Consider the following 15,452-nt stretch of genomic DNA (forward strand, 5'->3'; position numbering starts at 1 on the left):
AATACTCACTCCAGTTGTGGAAGATATAGGTAAAGCCATATACAGCGGGAGTATGAGTTTCAAACATAATTAACCCTAGTATAGCCAATTCCATTTGAAAAACATACTCCCTCTGTGAAAGACTTTTCTTACCACAATGGTTTCATGACAGATTTCAAATGAGATATTCAAAATTGAATAAGGCCAAAAAAAAAAAGTTTGTCTCAAAGCTCACGAGAAATTTAAAACAAATGCAAAATGCGATTTTTTAAATTTTTTTTTTATTCCGACTTTTTTCATGGTATTTTGAGAAAAAGTCTGATTTTCACCAATTTTTCTGGAAAAACTTTAAATTTTTTTTTTTTTTTTTTTTTTGAAATAAAAAAATTTCCGCATTTGTTTTTTGTCAAATCGTGGGATTTTACAAACGCGCGCGCAAGCTTTGAGACAAACCTTTTTTTTTTTTTGGCCTAATGGGAATTGGGGAAAGGCTGAAATACAGTTTCAAATGCACACATGGACAGAGACGGTTTACAAAGGGCTATTCTAGTTGAAATCCATACACCCCTACTCTATGAAGTACATGACATTAAACTTCCAGACAGGGAGTGTAGATTTCAAATAGAATCAACCATTCAGGTAACCCTGTTTGGAAGATGGAAGATTAAGGTCATGCCTTCCAAAGGGGGGTATACAATGTATAGTGGATTTCAACTGGAATAGCCCAAAGGATCATTGGAAAGACCAAATAATGACTGGGGGTTGTGGGTCATTACTCCCTGGACTTCACAAACATGTAGGGGTGTACAGGCCAGAGATTTACACATAATAATAATAATAATAATAATAATAATAATAATAATGGAGGGTTCTTAGTAGGCGCACAATCTTCAAAAGAACTCAAGGCGCACAAACAATAAAGACAAACAAGTTACATATGTGAATCCGGAAAAGCATGAAAAAAAAAGATGCGTTTTAAGCTGCTTTTTGAATGTGTGTAAGTGGAGGTATGTTACGGAGGATGTTTGGAAGCGAATTCTATACAGCTGAGCAGCGAAATGAAAGTGGCGCTCACCAGCCGATTTAAGATTAACATGTGGAGATTTCAATAATCTTTCAGTAGAAGATCGAAGTGATCAAGCTGGTTTGTACGTGCAGAGCGTAGCAGACAGATAAGTTGGTAATGTATCTTCGAAGTGCCGAAAAGCAAGAACAGCTAACTTATACTGAATCCGAAATTCTAAAGGCCGCCAGTGAAGCTCATATATGACGGGGGTGATATGCTCATACTTCATTTTCTTCATGACACATATTACTATAGAAAAATTATCAAATTCGTGGACATCGTGGAACATACTCTTTGCGTGGCTGTGCGCAAAGATAGCCTCGTACGCGCGCGTAGTTAGCATGATTAGTCGCGGAGTAACAAGCGTAGTTGAATGTTCCATGATGTCCACGAATTTGATAATTTTTCTATAAACTTGCTTGGTTGTTTATATACTTCTTTGTTTATTTATTTGTTTGTCTAAGTATTTTTCAACTTACAATTCCTCATTGAGGACCCCGTTTTGTCCGCAGTCCAGGTTGCATCGTGGCATGAATGGTTCCGGTGTGGTCGGCCTGATAGGCACATCACACGAGGGTCCCTTCCATCCCTGCTCGCATATACAGATGCATTTCTTTTCCCGTAAATCTCCATGTACACATTCCAAAGCACATATACCTGTAAAAACAACAACAAATAAATGGTAGAACATTAAGATTTATTCCTATTTTGTGGAGTAAACATGAATTATTTGTACAGTGAATGAAATAATTGGTAAAATCATAAAAGTTAACGGAATCATCATCATGATGTCTTTTCATTTCTACATTGAAATTGAATATGGCAGGCCTGTAACCATACAAGGATTTATTTGGGGGCTGATTTTGAAAAAGTGGACTGGGGCAGATTTTGGGAAAAGTGGACCTTTTTTCAAAATGTGGACCTTTTTGACCAAAAAGGCATACAAAAATCTTTTTTTTTTCTTTGCTTGTTGCACTCACAAATGGGACATTTTGGGTCACAAAAAAGGGGACTGTTTTGGCATCTACCCCCTCCCCCTCCCTAATTACAGGCTTGGAATATGGTCTTTAGACATAATGGTGAAACATGCTCACAGCATAAACAATACACTCATAGACTTTGTTCTCCATCAAGCCATTTGACATAAATCGATAAATTATAAAACAAGACTTGTTGACTTTATCCTTTTAAGTGCTTGAACAGAAATGAATGCATCAAATTTAAACTAACCAACTACACATAATTTTGTTTACATTTGTTTATTTACAAACTTCAATGGAATTTTACAGTCAAAACGTCTCCTTTCATTTAAAATTCAAAATAGTGCTTGGAATTAATGCATCATTGAAATTCAAAACTAATGGACTCCAATATTTGTTAAGTCTCTATTTATTTACATACTTCAATGGCATCAATGTCAAAGCTTCTCCTTTCACTTAAATTCAAAATAATGTATTTTTTAATATTCATTGTAGAATAAACACAATGTGATTTTCTCTCTCTATTTTCTCTCCTCTCATAAAGCCTCACACTCACAATTAAAATACCCAACAATGCCGCCATGCAGTCACATCTTATGAAGTCAGCTATTACAGTATTTATACCGGGGTTGACAAACCACTTGACATTGTACACGATGCAACGGAGCAGAAAATTTGATCAACAACGCAGAAAATGCCTATGCACACCACTCAATGAAATGACCAGTCTTGATGTAACTAACGCAAATACATGTAGGACATAAATGCATGGCCACATCGATTTAAAATATGGGTAGAATGACATTTTTGTACACATTGCATAATTTTGGGCATAATTTTGACAAAATAATATTTAAATTAGTTGAGCATTTATTCTTCTCTTCTTCAAATTACGGCTCAACACTCCAGGTGTAGAAAGGCGAGTCGGATATTCTGATATTTCTATGCAAAAATAGTCCATATTTACATATGTTTAATTAATAGTTACAATAAATTGACTCTAAATCCAATTGATAAACATTTGCACATTAATGGAAACACTATAGCGTGGGGAACTGAAGTTTCATCTTGAATTTCAGTCCTTTCTTCAGGTCACTACTGACAAATAAACAAACAGACAGTGTAATTACACAGCACTTTGTCTGTGCTCCCATTTACCACAATTAAATAATCAATGTTTTTGTCATAAATAAGAAATATGTAGGAAAGACAGAAAAAGCTAAATTCTTTAATTTGAGTAGACGGCATTGATCTTTATATAATTCACTCATGCAATTCAGATAAACTTAAATTAATCCACTCGAAATGAATATGGAAAAGACAGAAGATGGTAAAATTGAAGGACTTTCACCAAACGGGCTGGTAATGTTTGAAGCAATATTGACAGAGGCTATCACTATGGACCACAAGAGCCTCATCCCAATGGCATAGTCCAATAACCTCAATTACATAATCATAGTGCAAAATTTGACCTCAAGATGCAGAGTATGAGTTTTTGTACCCAAATCTTCAAAGGTCATTCAATTAATGTACAAATGTATTGGGGTTAAAGAACTGTGCCTCTTATAGATGAACATGTTTAAGGTTTTCTTATTTCATTTGAAATAGATACAGGTGTCGTGAATGTGATAGGCATCGTTGTACGGCACAGTACAACAATACCACATTCATAAATAAGATGCGTTTCTATGGCGGTTTACTGCCAAGAGCATGTGAGCGCCCTATATATTCTGCTCTGTGATGCAAGATTGGTTTTGCCAATCCAAGATGTGCAATTCCCAAGTGACCACATTCAATATATATTTGGAAATATTTTGATGAATGTAGATGAGTCTAAGCCCATTTAAATGACAATTTTCAATTAAATGTATGTGTATCTATTGGTCGGTATTAATGCATCTTTGATCAGAATAGGATGAATTCTTTTGTCATTATTTCAAGCTTTGGAATTGATTTTGTGGAATTATACAATCCAATGGAGAATTATACTATAAAAGTACACATGACAGTTGACTTCTGGCTTCATTTGTTTGATAATTGTAATTTCGATCCACCCATCACTAGGATCCACAACATGCTCATCTATCAAGGGCGCAGTTCTTAAACCCCAATATATTTGTACATTCATTGAATGACCTTTCAAAATTTGGGTACAAAAACTCATACTCTGCAACATGAGGTCAAAATTTGCACTATGATTATGTAATTGAGTTGGACTATGCCATTGGGATGAGGCTATTGTGGTCCATCGTGCATGCGATCAGTTGTAGTAGGTTTCCATCCTTGGCATAATTATGACAGCAACTCGTCCTGTAAACGTGGTAAACATATCACAGTTTTAAGTGATTTCCAGCTGTAGCTGCATGGTCTGTAGGTACAATTTGCCACGCATCTCTGAATATTTGATTAAAACCATTCAAAGTCAGAAGAGTCTCCCTTTTGCATCTTTCAGAATTTCTAACATAGAAATCTTGTGAAAAGCCGTTAAACATTCATCCATATCCAATTCTACTATGACAATGCAGCCAAACCTTTTCCCATATTGTGCATGTTTTCAAGTTCTGCATATTTATGTTCTATTCATCATTTCAGAAGCTGCATCTTTTAAACGACACCGGTACATTTCAAATGTTGTGTATCAATACCGCTTCTATTTTGGATGTACTAATGTTGTCTTTTATGTGAGGGAATGCATTACATTAGTGGCAGGTGCAGAGACAGAATAAATCATGGAATTGAGTAGAACCAGGCATGCCATGTAAGTGTGTCTGTACCCTGAAGATAAAGTTTGAAGATCAATGCAATATGATGATGATGATGATGATGATGATGATGATGATGATGATGATGAGGATGATGACGACGACGACGACGACGACGATGGTGATGACAACGAACTAAGACGACGATGACGAAGATGATGACAATGACAATGATAATGATCATGATGATCATATGATGACAATTGATAACAATGGCGATGACAATAATAACTGATGCTGTTGCTGTTATTGTTGTTGTTGTTGTTGTTGTTGTTGTTGTTGTTGTTGTTGTTGTTGTTGTTGTTGCTGCTGCTGCTGCTGCTACTGCTGATGATGATGATGATGATGATGATGAGTCAATGATAGTGATGATGATGATGACAACTGATGACAATGGCAACAACAACAATGATGATGATGATGATGATGGATGATGATGATGATGACAATAATAAATGATGATGATGATGACAATGATGGATGAGGAGGATGTCCAACGAGGAGGTGAAGGTGGAGGAGGAAGAAGAGATGGAGATGGAAGAAGGTAATGTAATGACAATGATACATGATGAGAGACAACCATGTCAACATAATGATGACAACAAGCAGAAAGGTTACAAATTTAACAATTTACTTCAAACCACCTTATTTTAAGTTCCACATAATCATTGCATGTTTGTCACATACCAGCTTAGACCATGAAATAACCATTTTGTGCACAATTTCTCAAGCAAGGGAACTCATCGGGTTACACACTTCCTCAGGCAGTTACAGAACACTTCAAAAAAATATCAATATTTAGGCCAGGTCATGCTATAGCATTCATATCATGATTTTAAAAAACGATAAAAAGCTGATGTAATATTGTACAAATATGTTACAATTCTTCTCTATTATTGTACAACAATAAGCTTTTCATCATTGTATTTGTATGCAGTGGGAGGTTTCACAGAAAATAGAACAGCAAAACTGTACATTATGATACAAAACAGCTTAAATGTTAAACTTTGAGGAAGCCGACTATAAAATGATTCTGAGCTATAACCATCATTTTTCAATAAAATTTCTCCATTACTGTATGAACAATATGTGCCTGGACACCTCGAATAAGCCGTAAAGTCCCCCTCTGGTCATTTTTACTTTTTTACATATTTGCAAAGAGCATGTTTCAGGGATTAAAATGACACCTCAATTAACTTAATATGACAATCAGAAGCGAAGTTATGGCTTGTTATAGGTTGTCATGAATCAAAACGCGAAACCGAGAAAAACGCGTTCAAAGTTAGGGAAGCATAATGACCATTCATCAGATGGGCCTTAGAAAATGTAGATTATTTCATATTTCCACTTATTTCTTTAAAATAAAACTTTGTATGTGTTTAGAAGAAACTTAAACATTTCAAATCTCCAAAAATCTCAACTTCGCCAAAATACGAGATTTGCATATATTTTCACCTGTAGCTCGAAATGAAGTTTGACGAGTTTACGGCTCATTCGCCGCGTCCAGCCACATATGGTAAAAAAAGACTTATGAAAGTTGGTACAGGGTCTAAATCACAAGGTGTCTTGCTCATGCATAAAACATGAAGGCTAACACCCACTAGATTTGCAAGCTGTGAAGACATGACTTATTTGTATGCTTTTCATCTTTGATTAATCTTCTGAACGTGTTAGGAATATCTTTTCTATAGTATTTTGAATTTTGTAAAGTAGAATGTTGCTTTGGTGTCTTTTCTTGAGGAATTCCATAATAACTCCGGCGGAAAATCACACCATTTGTTCTTTTACATGATATCATACTTATAATCTGATACAAGGAACTTGTACATAAGAACTTTATAAGTGTTTATAAATGCTTCTTATATTGTTGTGACATAAAATTTGTCTGATGATATATGAATGATATCTTCAGAGATTCACCGATTTGGAACTCCTAATTTCAATATGTTAATGAGAACTTATCTTTTCCCTGTACATTTTGTACTGTAGAATTCATGTGAATTACTATTAAGCCTCACTTATTTTTTTCCCTGCACATTCTGAACTGGTAGAATTCATGTGAATTATTATGAGCTGTTTGGATTACCAGAAGACCACAAGTAATTATGAATTAGAGTTCACTGTGTGTCGTCAATGCCCTGTTTATACTGCCAATTTGCAATCATCAATAATAAGCAATACATTATGTGAATACTAGAATTGATTGGAAAAGGAGAGACTAGAAATGGTAATTTAATAAGTAGCTAGAATAGTTTTGCGCCAAATTAAAAACAAATCAAAGCAACCGCATAACCTTCGTAATCTTGAGTGCAAATGATGAAGTGTAAAGATTTTAATTAAATAGTTTAACAAATTTATATATAAAATTCCAATTCCAATTTTAAAAATCTACAATAATATCATTAGAAATGCTAAAAAACAAAAACTTAAGAAATCCCTTTTCAGTGAGGAGAACCGACCAACTACTGCTCACTTTTGTTATTTTACATTCATCACAGCATTAAAAGAAACTCATTAATTATTCCTATGGCAATGTGATGAATGTGAATTTCCCTTGTTGTTTCAAGTACATTAAGTTTATTGCATTTGAATAATTCTATCTAAAAAAAGACACCTTGGCTATATGTCATTGACTTCATGTGTTCAGCAGGTATGTTGCATGGCAGACCGCAGACTATGGGCCATTATAAAAATGTTGCTTCATAGTCTAGTACAATTTCCAATCATGCTTTCCACTCAGCATGGTAACTTGATATAATATAAGCAGCATAGGAATTCATCTAAATAGCAAATGAATGGACTATTGTTGTCTTTAGCCAAATGTATAAAAGAAAATGGAAACCAAACATTGATTGTGTTTCAGATAGCATGGGGTTCCTTTGATGGGTTTGAGGTGTTTAATTATTTTGATGTGGTAAAGCAACTGCCCACCACTCCCCCATTGTCACTTAAGACCACAGCGGTTATTAAATGGCGCATATAAATTTACTTGAAATGTATCCAAATTATACCTCCTTTCCTCCCATGACCTAACTTGACCCACAGCTCATCCAGATAGGACCTCATCATCTGTTAAACTTGAACTTCAGTATTAAAGGTAGCATGGTAGACACCTTTAAGATAATCCCCCACATCTTAAACCAACAGACATTGAACTCTACCCAACCTTCTCACACACATGGAGATGTGATGATGTTGCCTAAATTACATGGTAGTGATGATCAGATGGAGATTTCCTAAGGCACATATTCATTGGATTAAGATCACTGGTAAGGTTGCCATAGGTTAATGAAGGTGAATGAAACCAATTTGTAGTTCATTTGTAAGCCAAATGGTTGAGGTGTCCAAAATATGTGCAAGTTTGACTAAAACAGCATCTCCATCATACAGGGCCTAGTGGGGCACTCCAATATGAAAGTGATAGTGAGTGATGAACCTGTGCCTTTTATGATACTAGGGGTCTCGAACAGTGTAGGATTTTTTCCAAAAAGGGGGGGGGGGGGTCATTCAGTGTGGCACAGCTAAAAATTGAGTGTCATTGAAAAATACCTTTCTGCATAAAAATGTGCAGAAATTTGCCAAAATTAACTATTTTGACGCTAAAATTGGCACAAAACTGTTAAATGTGTTATCAAAATGTGCGCAAAACATGTAACATATTTGCCCATTTGGTGTAAACTTAAAAAGGGGGTCATTGGGTGTAAGCTGATGAAAAAATGGGGTCAATGATGAAAGTAGCCTCAAAAAACGGGGTCTATTGACAGGCACATGATACTTACCAATATATGGGAGTGCCCCCACCCCCAGGCCTAGTTTGTTCACTAATCTGTTAACTTGATAAGCTTTAAACAAAGAAGAGTTTATTATTGAAAAACAGACACATCTCCATAATAACAATTTATGATCATCTACGATAATTTACCCTGTGAAATCTACCAACACACCATTCCTTCACCTTCACTGAGCTGGTAAGATACAATTCAATAAACTGCAGTTCACCAATGTCATTCTATATTTTACTCTTTGAAATTTTCCTTTTATCGTGTTTATGCCGGTCAACTCGATAATCCTGATAATTCTGAGAAGAAAAACAAAAACCTTTCCACCTGTCCCCTCCAGTGTTTCTCCACTTGTTCCTGCAATATTATATCACTCTCTACCATCTACTAATAGCCATCTTGTCTTGCAATGGCCGTCCAATGATCTAACCCGGCATTCTACTGCATCACCGAAAAAGTCACTGACTACTCTAGTCATTAGACCTATTGGGTTATTCCTGTTGAAACCCATATACCCCCTGTAGAAGACACAACCTTAATCTCCATCACAGGGGGTTATAGATTTCAAATGGAGCCAACCAATTAGGTAACCCCATTTGAAATTCACACTCCTTGTTAAGGTCATGGCTTACCTGGCCCATTAGTGTGAAACAATGCTAAATAAAGTATTGATTACATGCCTAAGTAGCTCTCTAAATACTAATAGCCTAGAGTGTCAAGATTTTCTTTCGGATTTCTATATAAATATCACCTTAGTTTAAATATCTAACATATTGAACAAATTTCTTTGAAATTATTTCATTTTCCTCTTTATAGTTTCATCAGTCAATTATTTAATAGTGGTAGTTGAATGTCATTTTTTCAACTAAAGCAGCTATAGGAGCAACCTGAGAACCTAGTGTCAGTGGCGTATCCACGGGAAGAAAGGAGGAAAGCTGCCCTACCTAGTGAAAGAAGTCTTGCCCCCCCCCCTCCCTCCCCCTCCCCGGAAGCTGGCTGCCATGGTATTAAAGATTTGTATGCCTTCTTTGTACTTTGTCAAATGTCCCCTCCGCCTTTTAAGTTGCCTTACCCATCCCCCCCCCTCTAAAAATGTCTGGCTATGAAACTGCCTAGAGTTGGTGGGTGGTACAGCTATGATATTGCTATCAATTTTAACAGCTGAATCAGAAAGTCTGAAAGTAGCATTTCTCCAAAAAGAGAATTCAATAAATCAATACAAATAATCTGGAAATCAAGACTCTGCAGTCAAGTTTATTGCCCGCTTTTTTGATGAGGCAGTCTTGTCCATAAATCACTAGAAACTGATGGATATCAATCATTTTGATACAGCCTGTACACATCTACAGATCCACTAAACATTTCTGATATTCCTCTTAAATGACCGTTTGCAAATGACTGTTTGCTGTGATTTCCACCCTGCATTCAAGCATATCAATGAGTGTTTACCCACAATATATATTGACAGAGTGGCACAACGATTCAACAATGCATATTTACAAATCATCGATCATCATCATTCCAACAAAGCCAACCTTTGGACTTAAAAAAACTATGGTGCATATGTTGAAACAATTGAATTCAGGAGCCTTAGGGATAATGAAACAATAACATTGTAGGCCTATGTAAAAATTCCCATTATATTTCTCATGTTTGTATAGTTATCCATTTTTTCTACTTAAAAGTACAAGTTGGTAAAACATTCAACTCAAAAAATGGTCTATTCCATTCGAAATCCATATACCCCTATGGAAGACATGACCATTATATCCCAGGGTGTATGAATTTCAAATTGAGTTCCCTAAATGAGTGACTCCGGTTGAAGTCTACACCCCTTATGTAAAAGAACAAGGTCATGTCTTGCATAGGGTGTGTATGGATTTCAAATTGAATAGCCCAATTTATTATACCACTAGTAATAAAAAAAATATTTCTGGAATTTGATTTCATTGATTCAATGTTGTACCAAAATGTTTTAAGTATATTTCATTGCTCTGTTTTTGTAATTTTTAAACCTTGAATTTTTTCCGTACATTGTAGCATATTAAAAAATAATATAAACAATTGTTATATTAAGATTGGATATTGAGAATTTGGAATAACATAGCATTGGACCATTGAATTTGTCTCATTAATTAGCATAAAGCAATAAACACCTCTTCTCTTTAAAACCCCATCATCATAAATATTCCATGACATACAAATGCAGCAGCATTCATCATTTAGTCAGCAAAATGACGGACAAATCCGCAGATCAATTTCTCTAAACCTCCCTCCGTTAACAGCCAGTTTCACGAGGAGTATTAATAGTCACCCTTTTGTTGAGTCAGAAAATCCCTTATATAAAAAAATAAAGTGCTGACGTACTTGCTGCTAAACTCATTCCGGCCTGTTATGTTGCCTTGCACAAAAATATGTACCAAAATACTGTTTAAGAATAGATAATAACATAGGCGGAGTCTAGTTCATCTTTATTATGTACTAAATAAAAACAGACAGCACTATTGTGTTATTGAATCGAGTAATGTGCCTTTAGGAATTCGCTTTGAATACAGATCTATGTCTCAACATTGTCATTAAAAGGACAGATTGTATTGAATTTCAGGCTCCATGATGAACCTCGTCATGAGAACTGATTGTGTTACCATGGTAAGAGTATATGAAGAGGTTATCGTTGAGGCCGCAGAATTCGGAGGGTTATGTTATTCCATTATAAACAAACTATAGGTAATATCTCACTACTAATTTTATGCTAACATATCGACAAAGCCAGAAATAAACATTCATACAGATTAGTTTTTTATCTTATCGACAAGCAGATGCATTTTCTGGCTTTCTGTTTATGTCGAAATGATTTCACTTGACTGCTCACAAGCGTGCAGAATGTGCAGGTGGTTTGCTATCTACTGAAGATAAACCCTGCTATCTACTGAAGATAAACCCTGCTATCTACTGAAGATAAACCCTGCTATCTACTGAAGATAAACCCTGCTATCTACTGAAGTTAAACCCTGCTATCTACTGAAGATAAATCATGCCTCTGCAGTAATTCACTTCCAATGGCTCAATTGGTGATCAATTTAGCACAAAGTTATTATAACCTGGTAAGAAACCTCAATATACAAGAAATGTATTAGCTTATTTAGCTTATTTCATAGAAATAAAACAAAGAACTTATCCTTAAGATTCTCTTGAGTCTATATTCCGATTTATTTTTTCATCCCTAATATTGCTGGCAGATATGTGAACGTATTACAGGAAGCCGTGCTGCACTTTTCTTCGGGATGGAAAGTGACGATATACCAAGATGGAGTCTTTTTACCTGTCTTGATTTCAACAGAAAACCTCTTGATTTTCAGAAAACCCTTGCAGGTACACACCTGATCATCCTGGTTTCTATACTGCAGGTACACACCTGATCAGCGTGGTTTCCATGTCACCTATTGTCAACTTAGCCGATTTTCATGTCAAAATAGTGACAGAAAATATTAATTTCTACCTATTTGCACAAGTGGATTTGAGTTGTGTATACATGTCACATGTTTCCTCCTTTAATGCTCTGCGTGCTAGCCATGCGCTTCAACGGAAAAAGTTCAGGTTTTGAAATGTTTTCTCAAAATATCAAGAGCTATCTTAAGAACTACTGGATCAATACTAGGCATGTTTGTACTCATTTTAATGCATTTTTCATACTGATTCCAAATATGGTCATGAAAATTTACATTTCTGAAATTTTTTAATTTAAAAAAAAAAAATTGAAACTTGTCGGCTGCAGTCGACACCCAGCGTGGAGAGAGTTAATATTACGATATTAATAAAACTGTAAAAATATCAGAATGTATGATTACTTTAGTATTATAACCTACTTCTTCATGATAGAACCATTTTAGACAAAATATTACTGATATTTCATCATCTAATCATGCCTATTGCCATGCAGTGCATGATATGTGAGCCGCAGATATTAATTGCCATGCAGTTAAACTTATTGACTCAAATAATCAAATTGGAGCAGATTTCATGTAAAATACGGTCGTGATGCATTTCCACACGAGTTTTCACATTCTTGCGTACGGATATTAAATTTCTCTCCGCGTCAAGGTGTAGTTAATTACTTGCTAGAATAAACACATCAAACATAGATGAAAATGGAATGTTATGAACATATTAGATTTGCACACGCCATGCTCTAGCATTATCCTGCTCATTAGTTCATCTTACACTTCCAGTATATTATTTTTAATTATCGATGACAACGCTTTCAGACTTTCTCATAATTTACTTAAGTGTCACTTATGTTGCATACAAGTGAAATCCTTTGAGAAATAAAGAGATGATACCACATGAGCCTTTTAAAGATTGTCGCATCAAAGCTTTCTGAATATTTTGATTTTGTAAAACATTGATAAGCTACTGATTAGTACCAATGAATTATTAATGAAATCAGGTTGGTAATTTGGTAATCAGGAAAGAAATACTATTTGTTTAACTTGCCTTGTACATGAGTGTATTATTGTAAAGCATTTGAACAAGTAGTGTAATAAAGTATACCATGTCATTGAAAAACTTGGAGAAGTTATTCAAGTTTACAGACTTTATAATGGGGCATGGAAATAATAATTCCTAACTTCTTATTTCTCGACCCAAAGGCTAGGAGCAAAATTGTACACTTGATTTGTTGGGAGTGGCCTTTCTTTTCATTGTTCTTTTTCTTCACTTCTATTCCTCTCTAAGAGCTTTTCAGCTTGGCTTGAGCATTTTGCTTGAGCCTGGTCCCATCAGGACCAAAGTATGCTCTTCAAAGGATGCTCTTCCCTCTTTAAATTGTCAATAAAAACAATGTAATTGGTTCGTTTTTGAGATAGTATGAGGAAAATATCAAAGCTTTAAAACAATTGAATTCCTGACACTGTATCTGGATGTAACTTATTGCATATAACCTGCATCATTTATAAACTGCTAAGGCACTTCATCAAGGGCAAGGTGGTGAGAGTATAATTACTTCTACAAAAAAACAATCAATGTTGTTAAATTATACAATCAAGCAGTGGCCACACTGTAAATTCATCGCCTCCAGTCCTACTTTCAAATTTCCGTTCAAACCCACTACGACACGTACCACTTCAGAGTAATTACGACTGGTGAATATTTATACTGGTTTTACAACCATTCCATTCAAACTGTGTTAATATCTATAACTAATCAATCCAGCCCTAATAAAGCACCGCTGTTCATAGTTGTCAATTAGTGCAGCACTGGTCAATAAGCAGTGCCCTTAAGTGAGGGTTTGGATACCGATCTAGGATGTTGTATAAGCATTATTTGCACCCTTTGCTACTTGCAACTAATTAAGCTTCACTTATATGATATTAGGAATAAAATCCAAATGCCACATGAAGTGAGATGAGCCTGCGAGATGAGAACTTTAGCCTGTAAAGGTCCAAATGCCAAGAAGGTGGCACAAATGCCAAGGAAACGAAATGGACATTAGCCATGGAATGGAATTAGCCATTGGATGGAAAAGAGATAAGAGAGCCCAAGTACTGGACAGATGCCTCCGAGGGTATAAAAGAGATAGAGGGCCCTAATACCAAACTAGCCTGTGAGGGTGTAAAAGAAAAGGGCCAATATACCAGACACTAGCCTGTGTGGGAGTAAAAGAGACAGGAGGGCCCAAATACCGGACACTAGCCTGTGAGGGTACAAATGAGATTGAGGGCCCAAATTACGTATACCATGCTTTGCTTTTTAGTCGTTACTATCATGCTGTAGATGAAGGATTCAATTCAAATAAGCAATCTCTTATCTATGTGTCTCTTCAGAAAAAGTATCAGGTTCTTCACCTGCCCATATGAATTCTTTTTAAAAAAGCAAATATCTGGGCCAGCTGACATTTACCTAGATAAATAATAAATGTGTAAAATTCTCACAAATTAATCCACATGTCTTCCAAAAACCGAAAAGCTCATACTTCACGCATCTGTGTTCACCGTTGAAGTGATTTTTCAAGCTGACATCAGGGACTGTTTTGCCACATGCATAATAGTACTGTTTTATTGCTACTGAGTGCATGAGACACATTAACAAGTCCAAAAAAATCGGAAACCAGGGTGACAAATTGCTGAGTAAATTGCCAGGCGTCAGAGAAAAATGAGTGCGGGTACACACACGCACGTTTCCAATTTCTACGCACAAGATGAGAATCCTGATGACCATGCAGACCGGAACCAGGAAATGGTCTGGCTTTAAGCTTTTAACCTATTTTCTTACACTAGGATCCATAACATGCTCATCTATCAGGGCACAGTTCTTTAACCCCAATACATTTGTACATTCATTGAATGACCTTTGAAAATTTGGGTAAAAAAACTCATACTCTGCAACTTGAGGTCAAATTTTGCACTATGGGTGTTTAATTGAGGTTATTGAACTATGCCATTGGGATGCGGCCATTGTGGTCCATAGTGTTACAAGTGCATTATATTTCATCAGCATACAGTAATGTAGTATAATTAACCATTTGTGATGGTATTTATCTGTTAGTGGTTAAATCTCTCCATGCGGGTGTTGACTACAGACGACAAGGTTCAAATTTTCTTTAAAAATTCAAAAATTTCAGAAATGTAAATCTTCATGACCATATTGTGAATCAGCATGAAAAATGCATTAAAATGAGTACAAACAAGCCTAGTATTGGTTTAGTGGTTCTTGAGATAGCTCTTCATATTCTGAGAAAATATCTCAAAACTTGGGGCCTTTTAATGTTGAAGCCTATGGCTAGCACGCAGAGCATTAACATGATGAGGGAATTGTAATATCTGCATTCCATTTATTGTCTGTACTAATAGCCATATAAATTACATATTTAACTTTACAATTGCTTTTG

General features: G+C 35.6%; 1 protein-coding gene across 8 annotated transcripts in view; it reads right to left on the reverse strand.

Annotated features, from left to right (window-relative positions):
- The window catches only part of LOC140159295 (uncharacterized), a 279,856-nt gene that overhangs the window by 57,383 nt on the left and 207,021 nt on the right, over positions 1 to 15,452 (reverse strand). For all 8 annotated transcript variants that reach the window (XM_072182712.1, XM_072182718.1, XM_072182716.1 and 5 more), the window contains one exon: positions 1,525 to 1,702. In XM_072182712.1, coding sequence (XP_072038813.1) covers positions 1,525 to 1,702 — 178 coding nt within the window. The remainder of the gene's footprint in view (positions 1 to 1,524; positions 1,703 to 15,452) is intronic.

Source organism: Amphiura filiformis, chromosome 8, assembly GCF_039555335.1.
Source record: "Amphiura filiformis chromosome 8, Afil_fr2py, whole genome shotgun sequence".
Taxonomy (NCBI): domain Eukaryota; kingdom Metazoa; phylum Echinodermata; class Ophiuroidea; order Amphilepidida; family Amphiuridae; genus Amphiura; species Amphiura filiformis.